The sequence below is a fragment of the Dasypus novemcinctus genome, chromosome 15, assembly GCF_030445035.2.
Source record: "Dasypus novemcinctus isolate mDasNov1 chromosome 15, mDasNov1.1.hap2, whole genome shotgun sequence".
Lineage (NCBI taxonomy): Eukaryota > Metazoa > Chordata > Mammalia > Cingulata > Dasypodidae > Dasypus > Dasypus novemcinctus.
This window is the reverse complement of record NC_080687.1, coordinates 99201666-99222178: the sequence shown is the minus strand read 5'-3', so window position 1 is coordinate 99222178 and position 20513 is coordinate 99201666. Positions and strand designations below refer to the sequence as shown.

Below are 20513 nucleotides of genomic sequence, written 5' to 3'. Positions count from 1 at the left end.
GAAGTATGAAAAACATGCTCTTATGACATTTCAAAGAGGGCTGATATTTATTCTGCAGTATTACACTGTGGTGTCTAGAAAGATTTGAACAAAGCAGATGATTTCATTTTAAATTTCCTTTATGTTTACAGCTTTTATACAATGAATGTATTCATTAATAGCTATATAAATAACATCTGTGTGGTATGAACAGTTTTTAGTATTTTAAGTTTACGGGAGCAAGTGTTTCTGAAGTATCTTTTAAACTGAATGTTGGCCTCCTAATTTTTCTGTTAAAATTTGGATTCTGGCATAGTGCTTTTTCTTAAAGGAAGATATAATTTATATTCCCATGTACCTGTTCTTTATCTCTCTGTCCCTCCTACTATTGTGCCCTCTTTTCCTCCCTGGCTCCTTCTCCTTTCTTTCCTCTCTCTCTTCTCTCTTTCTCTCCCTTCTTCCCTTATTTCCACCCCTGTCTTTATTTCTATTCACTAATAAAGTGAAAGCAATGGATAGCTGTATGTATTTCTTACATTTAAATTACTGCCAACATTTTGATATTCCAGTTTCTTACTTCTGTCAATTGGGTATATCACAATTTATTTAACCATGCCCAATTCTGGACCCATTGGTTGTTTCTAACTCTTTATTCTCACAGCTATGATAAAGACCTTTGTGTCTGAAATGGTTTTCTGTATGTAGTGTTGTTACTTAGAATTATTTTCTTGGTTAGATTTTATTGGAATTGCAGGACATCAATCCTAAAATTGTATTGCTACATTGCTTTATATCCCCACCAGTGATAAATGAAAATTTTCATTTCACTGAACTGTATTGAATTTTATTTTATTTTTTTAATTGCTGGATAAAAAAGTGATTTTTTTAAAAATATTAATCTTTTTATTTTGAAATAATTGTAGATACTCATGTAGTTGTGGGTTAGTTTGGGTTCTCTAGGGAAACAGAGCCAACAGGAGATATCAGTAAATATTATGAGATTATATAAAATAGCCTTATGTCACTGTGGGGATGTACGAGTTCAAATTCCATAGGGCAGGCTGCAAACCAGGAGCTCCAATGGTTTTCAATGAATTCTCCAGGAGAAGCTGGCTGGCTGAAGCAGAGATGGAAATTCTCTCTTTTGACTGCTGAAATCATCTTCTCTCCTTTTAAAGCCTTTCGCTGATTGGATGATGTCTGTCTTATTGCTGAAGGCAATCTCAGTTGGTTGTCGATGTAATCAGCCAAAGATGCAATCAGCTCACTAAAGACTTAAGTCCTTGAAATGTCCTCATAGTAGCCAGCAGGCCAGTGCTTATTTGACCAAACAACTGGCACCTTCACCTGGCCAAGTTGACACATGAGGCTAACCACCCCAAGGTATAAGGAATAGTTCAGAGAGAGTCCCTGTACCTATTATCCAGTTTCCCGAATGGTAACATCTTACAAAACCGTATTATAAAATCACTCAGGATATTGACACTGATGCGGTCAAGAGAGGAGACATTTCCCTAAGTATCCCATGGCCGCTCTTTTATAGCCACACCCACCTCTCCCTCACCCACCTTCACCCCATCCTTGAACGCTGGCAACCTCTAATCTCTTCTTCCTTACTGCAATTTTGTCATGTCAGGAAGGTTATATAAGTGGAACTATACATTATGTAATCTTTTGGGATTGGCTCTTTTTCAACTGCCTCGAGATTTATCCAAACTGTTGTGTATATCAATGATTTCTTCCTTTTTTTTTTTGCTGAATAGCAATGGTGTAGCAGTTTGATGTAGTTATGAATTCCAAAAATAGATATTGGATTATGTTTGTAAACTGATCTGTACCCGGGCATGATTAAATTATGATTAGGACTTTGACTGGACCATATTCATAACAAAGGACAGAGTTGAAGATTTTAATGGAGTTGTGATTTGGAGTTTAATGCTGGAGTCTTGAGCTGGAGCCCCAGGAAGTCAGCACAAAGAGGAAAGAAAAGCAAGCCCAGGAAGAGAGGACCTGAGCCAGGAGAAGAACATAGAGGAATAGACAGCTCCTTAGACACAGCAGAAACTCCACAGAGAGAGACAGAGCCTTCACCTGATAGTCTACAGCTGACCTTGTGGAGAGCAGCAAAGCCTAGAGAGCCTCATAGTCTACAGCTGACCCTGTGGAGAAAACAGGCGCTGAGCCCAGAGAGAAGCAAGACCTGGGAAGAGAGGAGCCCAGGAAGCCTGAACCCTGGCAGATGTCGGCAGCCATCTTGCTCCAACATGTGGAAATAGACTTTGGTGAGGGAAGTAACCTATGCTTTATGGCCTGGTATTTGTAAGCCCCTACCCCCAATAAATACCCTCTATAAAAGCCAACAAACTTCTTGTATTTTGCCTCAGCACCCCTTTGGCTGACTAATACACATGGCATGGATATACCACAGTTTGTCTAACCATTCTCCTGGTGAAGGGCATCTAGGTTGTTTCCAGCTTCTGGCTATTAGGAATAAAGCTGCTATGAGCAACATGTGTAGTTTTTTTGTCTGAACATAAGTTTTTATATCTCTATGATGAATGCCAAGAGTACAATTGATAGGACATATGTATGGTGGTTGCATATTTAGTTTTTTAAGAAACTGCCCAACTGTTTTCCAAATTGGCTACTGTACTAGTCAGGGTTCTCTAAGGAAACGGAACTTATAGGAAGCATCTGTAAATATGAGATTTTTATAAAAATGATCTCATGTGACTGTGGGGATACATGAGTCCAAATTCCATAGAGCAGGCTGCAAGCCAGGAACTGCTATGAAGGTTTTCAGTGAATTCTCCAGGAGATGCTGGCTGAGTGAAGTAGAGATGGAAGGTCTCTCTTCTGAATGCTGAAATCATCACTTCTCCTTTTAAAGCCTTCAACTGATGAGAGCTTCAACTTACCTTCTCTCACCAGTTAAAGGCAGTCTCCTCAGTTGATTGTAGATGTCATCAGCCATAGGTGCAATCAGCTCACTGATGATTTAAGTCCATGATATGTCCTCACATTAGTAAACAGGCCAGTGCTTGCTTCACCAAACACCTGGGCACCATCACCTGGCCAAGTTGACACAAGAGCCTAACTATCACAGCTACCATTTTACAGTCCCGCCAACAATGTGTGAGTGATCCAATTTCTTTGTATCCTCATTAGCATTTGTTGCTGTTACTGTTTTTTCTTTTTGCCGTTCTTATAGGTGAATAGCGATAACCTCATTGTGGATTTGGTTCGCATTTCCATAATGGTTAATGATTTTGAACATCTTTTCATGTGCTTATTTGCCATCTGTTTAACCTCTTCAGTGAAATATCTCTTCTTGTCTTTTGCCCATTTTCTTTTTTTTTTTTAAAGATTTATTTTTTATTTATTTAATTCCCCTCCCCTCCCCCGGTTGTCTGTTTTCTGTGTCTTTTTGCTGCGTCTTGTTTCTTTGTCCGCTTCTGTTGTCGTCAGCGGCACGGGAAGTGTGGGCGGCGCCATTCCTGGGCAGGCTGCTCCCTCCTTCGCGCTGGGCGGCTCTCCTTACGGGGCGCACTCCTTGCGCGTGGGGCTCCCCTATGCGGGGGACACCCCTGTGTAACAGGGCACTCCTTGCGCGCATCAGCACTGCGCATGGGCCAGCTCCACACGGGTCAAGGAGGCCCGGGGTTTGAACCGCGGACCTCCCATGTGGTAGACGGACGCCCTAACCACTGGGCCAAAGTCCGTTTCCCTGCCCATTTTCTAATTAGATTTTTTTCCTTACCTTTGAAATTTGAGAGTCCTTTATATATTTTAGGTTCTAGTCGTTTGTCAGAGAATGTGGTTTGCAATATTTTCTCCCAGTCTGGAGTCTGTCTTTTCATCCTCTTAATAGAGCCCTTTGTGGAGAAAAATTGTGAATTTGATGAAGTTTCCAGTTTATCAGTGTTTCCTTTTTTGGATTGTGGTTTTGGTGTCACATCTAGGGACTCTTTGCATAACCCTAGATCCTGAAGATTTTCTTCTATGTTTTTTCTAAAAATTCTATATTTTACATTTAAGTTCATGATGTATTTTGAATTAATTTTTATAAGGTTAATAATATCCTTTAAAAAATTTTTTTCTATATGATAATTCTTAATTGGTACAAGCCCATATTTTATATGACTGATAGCTTTAAGACTGAATAATTAATTGAATAATATCATTGGCCTTCTCTTTGTTTGAGATCTTAGTTCTTTCAATGTCCCAATAGTGTTTTTAAAAAAAAAAGAGCGATTAGCAGCCCATGTTTGTGATAAGGGATTTATGGATGGCTGTGCCTCTAAAGCGATAAATCAGTCAATAAGATTAAGTACATGCTATATTCTGGATTCTAATATGGGCACATGGCCTGTGTACTTAAGAATTCGTGGTGTGTTGGTAGAGACAGAAAGCATTAACGTCTATGAAGCAAGCTGAATGTTGGGAGTCAGTTTAGTAAGAATCCAAGGTCTGGATTCCATCAACCTTTCAACGGTGTGCTGGCTCATTCATATCCCATCAGGGTAAAATAACGTCACTAGTCCTTTACTTCCTTATTTGTAATATGTGCATTACAGGGTCGTTGTAAGACAGAGTAAGCACTCAGTAAATGTTAGTGTCTCTGGTAGGAGTAACCAGGAAGAAGAGGTGCTGACTTTCTAGGCACAGGACATTGTAATACAGAGAGGGGTATTATCCCAGAGGAGAATGTTCCTGAGCTGAAAGTTAAAGGAAGAGTAAAAGTTAGCTAGAAAAAGAAAGGAAGGAAAAGTATGCAGGACAAACAGAATAGCACGGGCAAAGATCCAGAAGCAGGAACATGGGGTATGAGCGTGGGCAGTGCAGCCGTTTGGTGTTAATAGAACTCGAAGTAGGAATTGGAAAGTTATCGACGGCTGATAAGGCTGGGGAGGTGAGGGCCAGGTCATGAAAGACCTTCATTTTTTTTGTAAGCAAAGGGGAAGCATTGAGGAGTTCAAGGGGAAAGAATGGCCTGGTCTGGTTGGCGTTTTTAGCGAGCTTACGCTGCAGAGTGAAGCGTGGTTTGAAGTGGAGAGAATAACTGGAGGAAGCTCTTAACAGTTCACTTGCACAGTGAAGGCCAGAAACAGGGCAGATAGTGATAGTGAATGAATGCCTTTCTTGTCTTTATTTTCCACATCATAAACTCTGGTCCAGTCCAAAGCTTCTCTTGAAGTACCAGACTCAGGTTGTAGGTTGCATGAGAGTGGAAGTCTTCCATGAGGCTCTGAGAAGCCCGAGCCGAGGTTGGCTCTAATTCCTCTGACTCAGGCTACTAGGAATAATTGGTCCCTTCTATTCCTCAAGGCTAGATGTGATTTCTTAACCATCACCTAAGTCAAATATAGCCACCTAATAGAAAATGCACTTAAAAAAAAAAAAAAGTAAAGCACCAAAGGGGAAAGCGGTTGATAAAATGAAGGGGAAAAAAAGTTACCAAGACATATATGTAAGAAAAAGGAATTTGATTCTAACCTATATAACTTTATTAAAATCTTAACTTTATTTTCTTCATCTATTTCCCCTCATTTATAAAGGCTTAAAAGTGTTAGTTATAATTTTTTCTTGAGTAAATCTAGAAGGTAAAAAAAGAAGTACTTCAGTTCTTTCACATTCGCTACTATTTTATAACTTTTTATAACTTTTTGTCTACAACTGTGAGAAATGGACCTAAAATTGGAAGCACTGCATCCCTTTTGTCAACTCTGTGCTGAATAGAAAGCACAGATCATTATAAAGATACATGAAAGAGTAAATCAGCGAATATTTTTGCTAATAATAGTGCTGTTTTTGACATATATATATCAACTTTATTGAGCTGTAATTTACATGCCATACAATTTTCCCATTAAAAGTTTACAATTCAGGGAAGCAGATTTGGCCCAACGGATAGGGTGTCCGTCTACCACATGGGAGGTCCAAGGTTCAAACCCCGGGCCTCCTTGATACATGTGGAGCTGGCCCATGCGCAGTGCTGATGCACGCAAGGAGTGCCCTGCCACCCATGCAGGGTGTCCCCTGCATAGGGGAGCCCCATACGCAAGGATTGAGTCCCGTAAGGAGAGCTGCCCAGCACGACAAAAGTGCACCACGCACACGGAGAGCTGACACAACAAGATGATGCAACAAAAAGAAACAGATTCCGGGTGTCGCTGACAAGAATACAAGCAGACACAGAACACACAGCGAATGAGAGAAATAAATAAAAAATAAATCTTTAAAAAAAAAGTTTACAATTCAGAGGACAACATGAACGAGTTTGTTGTAACAATTGATGCACAAAATAAAGGAGGGAAATCTGAGGCTGGCTCAGCAGGACTCCAGCCTGTGCTGTATCAGCTGTAAAGCATAAGAATCTTCCTGAGATCCCCAAAATATTAGCAGTGGTGACATCAGTGTGAAAGTGCCACACTTGCCCTCTTTAAATAAAGAAAGTAAGAAGGCTATTCCCTGGTAAAACCCAGGCGGGAAAGTCTTCTACGTTTACTGTGGAGCAGTTTACCAAAAATAGAGGAGGAGAGCCTTACCTTTTGCTCTTGAGCATTGTAGAGAAGTTGTTTTAAATCGTTTTGTGAAGTTCAATGGTGCTTTCCTTGCTCAGGAAAATCACTACTTGATTTTAAAGATGTCTTTAAAATCAAGCAGTGCGGGTGTGATTTTTTTCTTCCTTTTCTAAACTGCATTCCTGTGCCCATCTAAGGCATGCCTACTGCAGCATTTTGAAAAGTGTTGGAGACATTTCTTTTATTATGTACAGCCCAAAATATTGGTATTTTGCATGGTTCACAAGTACATTATTCCTGGGAAACGGACTTTGGCCCAGTGGTTAGGGCGTCCGTCTACCATATGGGAGGTCCGCGGTTCAAACCCCGGGCCTCCTTGACTCCGTTTGGAGCTGGCCATGCGCAGTGCTGATGCGCGCAAGGAGTGCCTTGCCACGCAAGGGTGTCCCCCGCGTGGGGGAGCCCCACGCGCAAGGAGTGTGCCCGTGAGGAGAGCCGCCCAGCGTGAAAAGAGAGAGCAGCCTGCCCAGGAATGGCGCCGCCCACACTTCCCGTGCCGCTGACGACAACAGAAGCGGACAAAGAAACAAGACGCAGCAAAATAGACACCGAGAACAGACAACCAGGGAAGGAAGGGAAATTAAATAAATAAATCTTTAAAAAAAAAAAAAAAAAAAAAAAACAAGTACATTATTCCTTAATTCTTTCATTTGTCACAAGTATTAAAGACCCAAGTATGTGTTGCTTGAAAACATTATGAACTCTTCTCGTAGTTTAAATACACCCCAAGGTAACTGGAGGAAAATATCCAATTCAACGGTTGGTTGTGTCTTTAACAGGGGAAGAAAGACGTGACCCAGATATTCAACAACATCCTGAGAAGGCAGATAGGCACGCGGAGCCCCACGGTGGAGTACGTCACTGCGCAGCCGCACATCCTGTTCACGCTCCTCAAAGGGTGAGTGTCTCGAGAGCATGGTTAAAGCATGGCCTCCTCAAAGCAGGTTTCAGCTTACAATAGTTAGTAAAAGGCGTCCAGCCTTAGCTCATTTGTGGTATGACTGCTAAAGATGTTTGCCTAACTTGAGGTCAGCCCTGCAAACCTGCTTTAGGCGTCAGCAAAATCCTTCCTTTACATCTTTTTATTTCTAAGTTCCTTCCACTCATTGCCTTTCTTTCCTCCACTTTTCCATTATTTGTTTCATCCCATTATTGCGTTGCTGTGCTTCCCAACCTGCCCATTTCCCGGCTGCCCCGTTCCTCTTTTCCTGCTTATATGAGACCAGATCCCCTTTTTACACGCACACGTATACACCCACACAATTATTCTAAGTCCTGAGAACTGAAATATAGGTAGAGAAATTCTTCCAGTGGCTTGCATCTGCAAAAGTGTCATGCTTGTACCATGGAGGCCGTCAATATTCCTACATGCATGTGGGCCAGGGGAGCCAAAAGACCCAAGCCCAGCTCCACAGGATCCCTGGGTTATTTTTCTCATGTACTTATTTACAAATGTTTCTTGGGTACTTTGAGGCTCCTTTAAATTCTAAAGACCCAAGATCTCAGAGTAGCAAAGGATTGGGGATAGCAGATCATCTTTCCCTTTTTTACCTTTCTACCCCACCCTCTCAAACCTAGCATGACACTTTATTCTGCAGCATTCTTGTTTTCATTCCAGACCTCATCCATTTCATCCATGTCCAACTCCCAGTTCAATTCCTCCCTATACATTTAATTTTATCAAAGTAATCCATGACATACAGTTTAATAATCTTATGTGTCAACAAGCAATGGGTTCCTGCCTCTTCCTTCTCCATTCCTTAGTCTCATTATCCAGAGGCAATCATTTTGCTTTCTTTTATTTGTTCATGTGGTATTTACTTCTCTATTATTAAATAATAAACTTATACTATTTTAATTTATCAGTGTTAAACATTATCTTTTTTTAAAATTAAAGTTAATAGATCGCAAGGAATTTTACATTAAAAAACATAAAAAAAGAAAAACGTTAAGAGGTTCCCATATAACCCACTCCCTACCTCCCACCACATCATTTCTGTAAATTGTGTTTTTTTGAAAATATATACATCACAAAAAAAAATGTTACACTAAAAAATATAAGAGGTTCCTGTATACTCCCCACCCCCTCTACCCCACTCCTCCCACACCAACAACCTCCCTCATCATTGTGACACATTCATCGCACTCGGTGAACACATTTTGGGGCACTGCTGCACTACACAGATAATAGTTTACCCTGTAGTTCGCACTCTCTGCCAGTCCATTCACTGGGTTATGGCAGGATATATAAAGTGCAGCATCTGACCCTACAATATCATTTAGGACAACTCAAAATCCCAAAAATGCCCCACATCACATCTCTCCTACCCTCTCCCTGCCCTCAGCAACTACTGTGGCCACTGTATCCACCACAATGCTAAAATTTCTTCTATTACAGGTCACAATATTTTTATAGTAGAATATCAGTAAGTCTACTCGAGTCCATATTTTATTCCTCCATTCTGTGGACTCTGGGATGGTGGTGTCCTCCCCACCTCTAGATCAAGAGGGGGCTTAGATTCCACATGGATGATGGATGCGATTTTCCTGCTTGGAGTTGTTCGCACTCTTGATTCCCTGGTATGGTGGCTGACCATCTTCACCTCCCTGTTAGCTGACCTGGGTAAGACCAATGAACCAGAGAGTAGGAGTCACCACTCTGCTGAGGCTCAGGGCCCAGTTGGCACATGGACAGTCTAGAGATTCAGGTCTCCTGAGTATGGACCATCCCTAGCGCCAACCACAGGTTCAGTAAAGGTGACAGAAGAGGCATGTGTAGAAAGGTCACATCTGACTCCAGCTCCGTCACACTCAGGAGCACAAATTCCAAAGTAGGGCCTTCTGACATGGCACAGAACTCCAAGTCCATCTGCCATGACCATATACCCTGTGGATCTCCATAGCCTTCAGAAGACCAGAACCCAGGGTTGTATCTACTTTGGTTCTTTCTGGGGTCCTGCTGAGGTGTGCGTAAGCTTGACCCCTCTGATGACCTCCCGACACTTTTTGGAAGACTCTTAGCCATATCAGCTCATTTGTCTTTGCCATTTCCTCCTTTTACTCAAGGTCAAAGAGCAGTTTTTAACACTTGATCCAGCATAAACACTATCTTTTGACGCTCTCACAGGCTAGATGATAATTTCGTTTTTTTTAATTAGAGAAATTATGGACTTACAGAAAGATGATGCAGAAAATACAAAGTTCCCATATACTCACCCCCATTTTTAACATTTTGCTTTAAGGCAGTCCCTTTGGACAGTTGACAGGAGAATTTTATTATAATTATCCTGTTAGCTACATAGTTTACGTTAGAGTTCACTGTTATGTGATACAGTCCTATGGTTATGTTTTTTCTTTTTTGTTTTTAAATCCTAGCATATTTTACCACCTAAAATTTCCCCTTGTAGCCACATTCGGATCTATAATTCCGTGGTGTTAATTACGTTCACAATGTTGTGCTGCCATCACCACTATCCATTACCAAAACTTTTCCATCTCCCCAAACAAACTTCACACCGCTAACAGTTAGCTCCCCATTCCTGCCCGCACCCAGCCCCTGGTAACCTGTACTCTCTGAATTTGCTTACTTTAATTATTTCCTATTGGTGAGATCACACAATATTTGTCCTTTAGTGTCTGCTCATTTCTCTTGATATGATGCCTTCAGGGTTCATCCACTTGGTCGCAGGTGTCAGGACTTCATTCCTTTTTGCAACAATGTACTTTGATTGTTTTTTGGTACAAAATATGGCTTTTGCTAGAGAAGTGTGTCTTTCAGTTTTAGAAAGGGAAATATACTTGTATTAAGTATTAGTTAGGGTAGACTAAACTGCTCTAACAAATAGACCCCAAAATGGAATTCAACCACCAAGTAAGTTTATTTCTCACTCAGTGTGTATAGGATAGACAACTCTGCCACGCCAGGCGTCCAGGCATCTAAGCCGATAGGGGCTCCGCTTATTCCACATGAGGTTTCTAAGATCACACTGGTCATTCGTTGCCTTTTCAGCCCACAGCAAGATAAGAATTCATGGAATTGTATGTGTCAGGCCCCGAGATGGCTCGCTTCCCTCCAACACACACCCCGTTTGTGAGCACCTGCTCACAAAACCCCTTAACTCGTAAGGGAATCCGGGAAGTGTAGTCTAGTTACGTACCCAGAAAGAAGGGAGAATGGGTTTTTTTTGGTGGACAACCAATAATCTCTCACATACTGTTTCTTTGATAATTTCCTCCTTTGTATTTTCTATTAATAGAACTCCTGTTATTCAGAGTTGAATTTCCTGGTTTGATTTCTTATCTCTTCTATTTTCTATCACTTTGTTTTTTGTTTTACTTGTTAGAAGATGTCCTTGATTTTATTTTCCATTTTCCTTTCCTTTAAAGCTGGGAGGCTTCAAAGTAGTTGCAGAGTGTGTTGAGAAAGGGAAGGGAATTTGAGAAGTAATGCTGTAGGTTATAAATTGGTAGTTTTGAGACACACATAGAAAGACTGGAACTGCTTTTCTGCTCCACGCCCCATAAGATGACTCTGTTTGCTCGTTGGTTTTGCTTGTTGTTTTTGCTTGCTGTCTGTGTGTGTTGTCTGCTCGCTGTTTTTTTTTTTCTTTCTCATTGTCTGCTTGGTTTTTTTTTTTTTTTTGCTCATTGCTTGATCGTTGCCTGTTTTTTTCTTTAGGAGGCACCGGAAACCAAATCTAGGACCTCCTATGTGGGAGGTAGGCTCTCAATCGCTTGAGCCACATCTGCTCCCTGCTCATTTGTTTTTGTTTGTTGTATGCTCATTAATTTTTGCTCATTCCTCATTGTTTTTTCTTGTTGTCCACTCATTGTCTGCTCATTGTTTGTATGTCTTCTTTAAGAGGCACTGGAAACCAAACCCAGGACCTCTCATGTGGGAGGCAGGTGCACAACTGCCATATTTGCTCTCCCTGGAACCTCTTTTAATAACTTTTTGCTACAGGATTGTATGTCATTTGTGATTTTGTAAACCTGTGGGGCCTTGAATTATTCTTGAAATTTGGGTTACATGTAAGGTTTGAGTTTGAAAAATATATTGTTTAATTATCATTTGAAAACATGTATATATACAAGTTATTCACCTTCTAAACAAATGATAAATTTGATATAAGTAGAGATCGTCCTTGAATTTAAAACATGAACTCTTAATTCTATTCATTAATCATCTATATTTATCAGTGGGTGCTATTTTACTGGATCATTTACAAAAAAATTATGTCAAAAATTATCTTTTTCCATGTTAAGAAAAAACCTTAAATAGCTTTCATTTTTCTAAAATTATGTGGGGAAGGTAATTTTGAATTGTTTGCCTAAAAAGCTGCTTTCTTAATATATACAAACTTTTATTCCAAGAAAGACTGTTTTCATGTAATTATAGCACACAATAGAAAAACAGAAATTCTTTAAGCATAATACCCCCAACTCTGATTCATTAGGAAAGTTTTATAAAATGTCTCTGTCTTTCCATTTCTACTGAAAAATTAATATTTACTTTGAAAGCTAAAACTGCCTTCTAGCCCATTTAGGAAGGCCCTGTGATAATAACAGTAGTAGTAGCTGTTAATAGCATTCAGTGCCCTTCAGGTCTTCCTTTATTTTATCTTACTTGATGTAACAGTGCTGTAGGCAGCTAATAGTAGTAGCATACCCATCTTGGTAGATGGAGACACTGCAACACAGTGAGGTTAACTAACTTATCCAAAGTCCCGTAGCTAGCATGATTTTTCTTTCTTTTTTTTAAATTTTTAAGTTTATTTCTCTCCCCTTCCCCCCCCCCCACCACCCCGCCCCAGTTGTCTGCTCTCTGTGTCCATTTGCTGCGTATTCTTCTGTGTCCGCTTGTATTCTTGTCAGTGGCACTGGGAATCTGTTTCTCTTTTTTGTTGCATCATCTTGCTGCATCAGCTCTCCATGTGTGTGGCCCCACTCCTGAGCAGGCTGCACTTTTTTTGCTCTGGGCAGCTCTCCTTACAGGGCTCCCCTATGCAGGGGACACCCCTGTGTGGCACAGCACTCCTTGTGCACATCAGCACTGTGCATGGGCCAGCTCCACATGGGTCAGGAAGCCCCAGGTTTGAACCCTGACCTCTCATGTCGTAGGTGAACGCTCTAGCATGATTTAGACCCAGGTGGTCTGGCCTCAGAGTCTGTGCTCTCAGAACTATACTATTCAGCTTCCTAGCGCTCAAGCTGTTGTAGTCTACCATGAGGAAAGATACAAGTCGTTACTATTCCCGTGTATTCCATGGAAGCTCAAATGGAGGAGTTGTGATCTGTTCCTGGGACATCAGAAATGAAGCAGATCTGGCAGTAGGAAACTACCAACTAGGCAAGGAGTGTGACAGGTTCAGGTTCCTCCCAGGCAAAGGCACAGAGGCATGGAGGCGCTGTATGTGTTTGGGGAATGACGAGAGTTCTGACTGGCTGGAGCCCAGTATGAGTGGAAGGGTGTGAGGGCAGATTGAGCTGGGAATGCCTGCAGTGCTGCAAGTGCAGGCAATAAGGAGACAACGGGTTCTGGTGGCAGTGTGGAAAACGGCTTGGACAGGAGAAGACTGAGACTGCAGCTTTGAAGAACCAAAGCAAGAGATAGATAAGACCACAACTATAGCAGTGATATCAGGAATGAAGAAAACAGGTATTTTAAAACAGATCAAGTAGTATGTTGAAGTATTACATGTTTATTATTACAAAATGCAAACATCTTAGACATGTATAATATAGAAAGTGAATGCACCATGATCCTTCCCAAAGAAATGAATATTATTAACACTTTGGTGGGAAGCGGTTGTGGCTCAACTGATAGAGCATCCGCCTACCATATGGAGGGCCCAGGGTTCAATATCCAGGGCCTCCTGACCCATGTGCTGAGCTGGCCCATGCGCGGCAATGTGGCATGTGCAAGGAGTGCCAAGCTACGCGGGTTGTCCCCTGCATAGTGGCACTCCACATGCAAGGAGTGCACCCCACAAGGAGAGCCGCCCTGCGCAAAAAAAGCGCAGCCCGCGCAGGAGTGGTGCCACACACATGGAGAGCCGAACCAGCAAGACGACATGGCAAAAAAAGCGACAGTTTCCCAGTGCCACATGACAAGAATGGAAGCAGACATGGAAGAACACACAGCAAATGGACACAGAGAGCAGACAATGGGTGGGGGGAGAGAAATAAATAAAATAAAATCTTTAAAAAAAATTTTTTTTTGGTAACTACTCCTCTGGTTTTTATTCTGTTATGCTGCTTTTCTTTTGTTTTTTAACATCCTGTTTTGTAGCTGCCATTTAGTGAGTGCTTGCTATGTGCCAGATAGTGGGGATGAGGATGGGGACACTAAATTGCTCACCATAATCCATAAAGAATCATGGCCATGGAAGATTTTACAGAAGTCTAATGTTAAAATCATCAGTTTCTCCCAATAATACTATTTTTAAATCTTTTTTTATTTTTAAAGAGCCTTTAGATTATGTAAATGTTACATTAAAAATAAAGGGGATTCCCATACACCCCCCCACTCCCCCCATATTTTCTCCCATTAACAACATCTTTCATTAGTGGGTACATTTGTTACAATTGATGACCATATATTAAAGCACTGCTGCTAACCACGGTCTATAGTTTTCATTATGGTTTACACTTTGTACCACACAATATTACAAGTTTTGACAGAACATATAATGGCCTGTATCCATCATTGCAGTGTCATGCAGGACAATTTCAGTGTCCCCATAGCACCCCATGTTCCACCTATTCTTCCCTCCCCCTCCCCTCAGAACCTCTGGTAACCACTGTCTTTATATCAATGTTACAAGTTCTTCCATTGCTAGAATAATAAGTCTACTTTAGTCCATAGTTGTATTCCCTCATGCTTATTCATTTCTCAATCTTGAAACCAATAATCCTATTTTTAAATATTTTATTACAAAAATGTTCATGCAAATACAAAAGTTAAAAGTACAAAGAAACTCCATATACCATCACCCAACCTTAACAACCATCAATATTTTTCTATGTTAGTTTCATCTGTCTCCCTGTACCCTCTTTACTTATCTAGAGTATTTTAAGGCAACTCTCAATCCTCATATCATCATATCTCATCATATGTTATCATAACCCATCATACGCAACTCTAAACACTTCAAAATGCATCTCAAAAAGAAAAAGATAATTTCACATAACCAAAATGCCATCATCACATTTAACAAATTAACAATTCTTTTATAACTAATACCCAGTCAATGCTCAAATTTTCTTGATTGCCAAAAAAAGTCTTTTTTGTAGTTAATTTGTTCAAATTAGGATCCTATAAAGGTCTACTTATTGTATTTGGTTGTAACATTACTTATGTCTCTTTTATGTACCACCCCTTTCATGGCATTGACTTGTTGAAAAATTGAATCCATTGCCCTATATACTGTCCCCCATTCTGGATATATCAGATTGTTTCCTTATGGTGTTATTTTTAGACTGGAGGTTATATTTAAAGCCTGATTTAGATACAGAGTCAATTTTATTTTGGCAATGAGACTTTGTAAGTAGTCCTCTGTAGTTCATATTTCATCACATTAGGAAGCATGTTTTGTTAATTCTGACTGAGCATGGATTCAGATGGTGGCAGGCTAATCTGTTACAAAGTTCCCCATCAACTTACCCATTTTTGATCTACCATCCTTTGATGAATTTTTCCTCTCTTAGAGAGTACAAAAAAAGTTGATTTGCTTATTATATCATTCCTTGTGAATTTATTGGCTGGAGCATTATAGAGAAGAACTTTCTTGCATACACACAGTTATTTGTTTACTCTGAAATGCAGGCAGAATAAATATTTAATCCTTTCCCTTGAATTATAAGTTTAGATAGTAATAAGTTGTTGCCCTAAGAGCTGCCATTAGTTTCGAATGAGTTTCGTTTACTTCTCCTTCCTCTTGTATTATTATAAACTAATGGTTTTAATGTTTTCCTTCTGTCTAATTTAGTTGCACACATTTTTCTATTGATGCTCAATTATCTATCTGTAGCCCACTCAAATTGACCCATGCCCTTTTCACATCATCCTTACTAGTTTGTAAAAGCATCCTTGCTTTCTTGCACAATGTGCTATACTGGCCTTATGTTGTACATTTCTGCCACAGACCTTGTTTTTACAAAGGAATCTAGCTCCTTTTAGTGAGGAATGATTCTTAGAGACCACGATCTGGATTCAGAGGTACTCATTGCAATTGGATTATTGTTGTTTGTAGGCCTTTCCAATGGATGCAATTAGCTCAATTTTTAAAAGCAAGCAAATGCTTCTAGATTAGAAACAAAAATTCTTGACTATCTTGAGGATAGTCAACAAACAATGTTTGTTGAATGACATTTTACGAAAGTTTTCTAAGTATTGACTGACATTGTTTGCTTCCAGCAATAATAGCAAAAGTCATTTTTCCCCTCCACATAATGTAATTTTTGTTCATAAGTGGGAGATTCTTGTACAGAACTTCTCTTTTAGAGATTTTTCTGTGTGCTGTAGCTCACTGCTAGCTGAGACAATTGCTCTTAAATTTTGCCTTTCATTAAAATTTGGAAGTTCTTTTATGATATGTTGTCACTATTTGAATGAAACACACTAGAACAGCTAATTATAGTGCAGGCTATATGAGCTATATTATAAATCAAGAATTTCGAATTACTATACTTCTGGCTAATGTATCGTCAAGCTGCCTACCCACATCTGTAAAATGATGGGTTCTACTGGAATGATCTTTAAAGTTGGTCGTGGCTCTAATGTTTTCGTTTACTCCGGATTCTGGAATTGAGATGGGGAAGTAGATTGGTACTACTTTATGAATTAAGAAAAATCGGTAAGTTATACAGGTGACAAAATTCCCTCCATCAAGAACAGACAGTATGGGAAATCACCAAAATGACTAAAGGAATATTACGTTTTCAACATGTTTTTTTTTCCCCTTTTAAAAAAATTAATGCATGTTGAACCTGGAACTCATTAATTCAAGTTAGTTCACATAGAAATGGCTGAATTTTATCTTGGACAGCATGCTGTAAGCACAAAGTCTTTAAAACTCTAAAGTCCATTGCATTTTCTTTACTCTGTTACTGTATTTCCCAGATGGAGAGTTTCATCTTTAGACTTACTAGCACCACAAATAGTATTAAAGAATAGTGCCTAGTACATTATTTACAATATCAAATAATGGACATCAACTGAAACACTCAGTAGTAATGGCACTATATAAATAAATTATGCCATATTAACCAAATTAAATAACAAAGACAGGGACTATTCCAAACCTTCACCTTTTCTACCAACCTTTGCCTTAACTTCCCCTTTCCTGCTGAGTAAACCAGCTTTTCTCTTCCTGTCTAGGGACTAGATCAGTTGGTAAAGCAGGAACCCCTTCAACTCTCGGCTTCCGGCCTATGATAAATCGGTTTCCACCTCTCTGGATAGAGCTGTCCTTGTTTGTAAACGACAGAGCTGTCTCTCCTGCCCTGCAGAGCCCTTGGCCTCTGAGACCCCTCCCGTGCCCCCCTTGCCGCTGCCTTCCCCCAGCGCCCGTCCTTCTCTCCCTCAGCATGCGGACGATTCAAGTCTCTTCTCCATCGAAAAGAAAACCTATCTTTACCGTCTGCTCCCCTTCAGCTTCCAGCCATAGTTCAACAGAACAACTACTATTTGTAAAGGAAAATTTTTAAGCACAGATCAGTATGTAGTTTAGAAAATGTAGAAACATATAGTATAGAGAATGACTATCGCCACAGGTGCCCTCCCTACGAGATGGCTGTTCACTGCCGGTCTTCAAGTGCTGCGCGAGCTGGTGCTGAACATGGAACGTGCGCTGGTGCTGGTGCATTTCTCCTTCCCTGTCAGTTCCTCTCTTCAACAGCCCTTAAATCCATCTCCACTGCCACTGCCTTACTTCAAACTCTCATCATAATGAAGTGGCCTGATCAACATCACATATATGAATATTAATATCACGTATAATAAGTAGAGCTAGATGGGAAGCGGACTTGGCCCAGTGGTTAGGGCGTCCGTCTACCACATGGGAGGTCCATGGTTCAAACCCCAGGCCTTCTTGACCTGTGTGGAGCTGGCCCACGCTCAGTGCTGATGCACACAAGGAGTGCCCTGCCAGGAACCCCACGTAGGGGAGCCCCACATGCAGGGAGTGCACCCCGTAAGGAGAGCTGCCCAGTGCGAAAGAGGGTACAGCCTGCCCAGGAATGGCACCACACACAAGGACAGCTGACACAACAAGATGACGCAACAAAGAGAGACACAAATTCCTGTGCCGCTGATAAGGATAGAAGCGATCACAGAAGAGCACACAGCAAATGGACACAGAGAGCAGACAATGGGGGGGGGGGGTGGCGGGGAGAAATAAATAAAAATAAATCTTTTTTAAAAATTTAGAGCTAGAATGATAGTATACTGAACTAATCTATTGAGGATGTTAGAGAGGATACTTAAAAGTAATCAAAACAGTATTATTTAATATTTGTTAGCCTTGTTAAAAAAGATGCTAAAGTGTTATCCATGTAATTTTTTAAAAAGATTTTGAGATGTTATGTGAAGAAAGCAGAATGCAAAGCTATCTTGTTAGAGCAGGAGTTCTTAAGGCGTTTGTGAGCTTGAATTCAAATTCAAAAAAACATTATTCTTGTGGGGACGTATTGGTGTGGGTGTGATATGGTTATTAAATAATACACAATATAATGTGGACTTAGTAAGGGGTCGGTGGTTTCCACCTGACTGGCAAAGGGGTCCTAGAACAAAAAAGGTTAAGAACCTTTGCATTAGGGTTATAACTATATAAAACTATATATATGTATAAAACCAAGAAGGTAGTGTCAAAAAAGTAATAATGAGGGTTTTGGATGAAGTTTGGTTATTTTTTTAGATCCTTTTATTTTGTTTTTTTATTTTTATTTTTGACAGACATCTTTTTTCCCTCGCCCTCAAGCATCAGCAGTTGTTACAACAATATTAGTGCAGAAATGCCCTCTCCATTAAGAAACAGGAGTTATCCATTTGCTAAATGGAATTAATGTACTAACTTGAATGGATTTTAAAATATTCATTGGTATGGACTCCTTAATGTAGGACCAAAGGAAGATATGGTCCAATTCCATAAAATTGTGATTCACTGTTCATGAGATTAACCTTTATTGGGAATTTTACATACATTAGTCCCAGCTGAGAATCCAGACTGATTAGTCAAGTGTGGTTCTTGCCTTCTGGAAGTTTATCCATTGGTAGACTGGAATCAATGAGATAAATACAGATTCTTTACCAAAACTAAGGCTATTGATGTTAGTGGGATTTTAAATTTAAGATATGCTTAATTTATATAGCACTTCTTTATATAGAAGGCAACAAACTATAGAAAGTCAATAATCTAGAGGGTAGTCTAGAGGCTGATATATATGAATTATAGATCCCTTTAAGGGTACTGAAAAAAAAGAATTTCCATATATCTATATATTCCAATATATCCTTAACTTTTAGAAGTTATCATCTCAGAAGATAGTTCCACTGTTAGGGACAGATTCTTGGGATGGAATGACAAATGTTCTGACCCAGAGGAGTATTTTTTTAAATGTTCTCTTGGTTCTCAGGAATAAATCATCAGTGCGGCACAGATGGTTCCAATAAACTTCACCAAATGAAAGGAAAAAGAGAACTAATTATACCCAAAAGATGGAGGGGAAACTTTGTATAGGTGGTCTCAGTTTGGAAATTGAGCTAAGAAATGAGAAAGTATTGGCTAGCAATCATGCACCTTTTTGTATAAGCCAAAAATTGAATCTCACTAGGGTCCTCTATTCTTAAGAATGTCTGAGTTTGAGAGTCATTAATTTCATTAAATGCCTACTTTGTGAAAAAAACATTACGCTAGGCACTCTTTGGAGATTTGGGCGGAGGTGGGGGAAGGTAAGGCAATAAAAAGGGCACAGACTACCTCTGGGGAGAGTCAGGGAGGAGAGCAGAAAGTAACAGACATAGCTCCAGCAATTCAGTTACTTGTGTTGAGGTGAAGACAACAGACTATAATGAGTTACTGCAATATAATACGATAATGAAAAAAAGTGCTTGAGTGAAGTGACAGACAAGCTGTGTTGTAAGAGTGTGAAGGAGGAAGAGAATAATCTTGAATGGTGGGCAATTAGGAAAGACTTAAAGGAGGAAGTAGTAGCTTTTTTAATTTTTAAAATTGTGGTAAAATACATATAACAAATTTACCATTTTATCCAGTTTTAAATGTACATTTCATTGTCATTAAGCACATTCACAATGTTGTACAGTCATCACCACCAAAGTCCCAGACCTCGTGCATCACCCCAAAAGGAAACCCCAAGCCCTGTAAGCATCACTCCCCGTTCTTCCCTTCCCCTAGCCTCTACTCATCTGCTTTCTGCCTTTATGGATTTCCCTATTCTGGATATTTCATATAAAGGGAATCATACAATATGTGAACTTCTGTGTTTGGCTTCACTTAGCATAATGTTTTCAAGGTTCATCTTGAAATGTATCAGTACTTTGTTCTTTTTAATGGCTAATTAATTGTATGGACATACCATAGTTCATTCACTGATGGACATTTGGGTTGTTTCGACATTATGGTATTGTGAAGAACTGCTGTAACGTTTTTGTACAAGTATTTGTTTGAGTACCTGTTTTTGATTTGGGGGTTCCACTAGGAGTGGAATTACTGGGTCAGATGTAATTCTATGTTTAACTTACTGAGAAACTGCCTAGCTCTTTTCCACAACAGCTGTACTCTTTTATATTCTCACTAGCAATTAGCACAAGGGTTCTAATATCTCCACATCCTCACCAACTCTTCCCTCCCTCCCTCACCATCCATCCATCCATCCATTCTAGAGGGTATGAGTGGTATCTCATTGTAGTTTTGATTTGCATTTCTCTAA

At 40.0% G+C, this 20513-nt stretch overlaps 1 protein-coding gene across 10 annotated transcripts in view; it reads left to right on the top strand.

Annotated features, from left to right (window-relative positions):
- Positions 1 to 20513, top strand: part of CAB39L (calcium binding protein 39 like) — a 428008-nt gene that overhangs the window by 364163 nt on the left and 43332 nt on the right. For all 10 annotated transcript variants that reach the window (XM_071208292.1, XM_071208293.1, XM_071208298.1 and 7 more), the window contains one exon: positions 7343 to 7461. In XM_071208292.1, coding sequence (XP_071064393.1) covers positions 7343 to 7461 — 119 coding nt within the window. The remainder of the gene's footprint in view (positions 1 to 7342; positions 7462 to 20513) is intronic.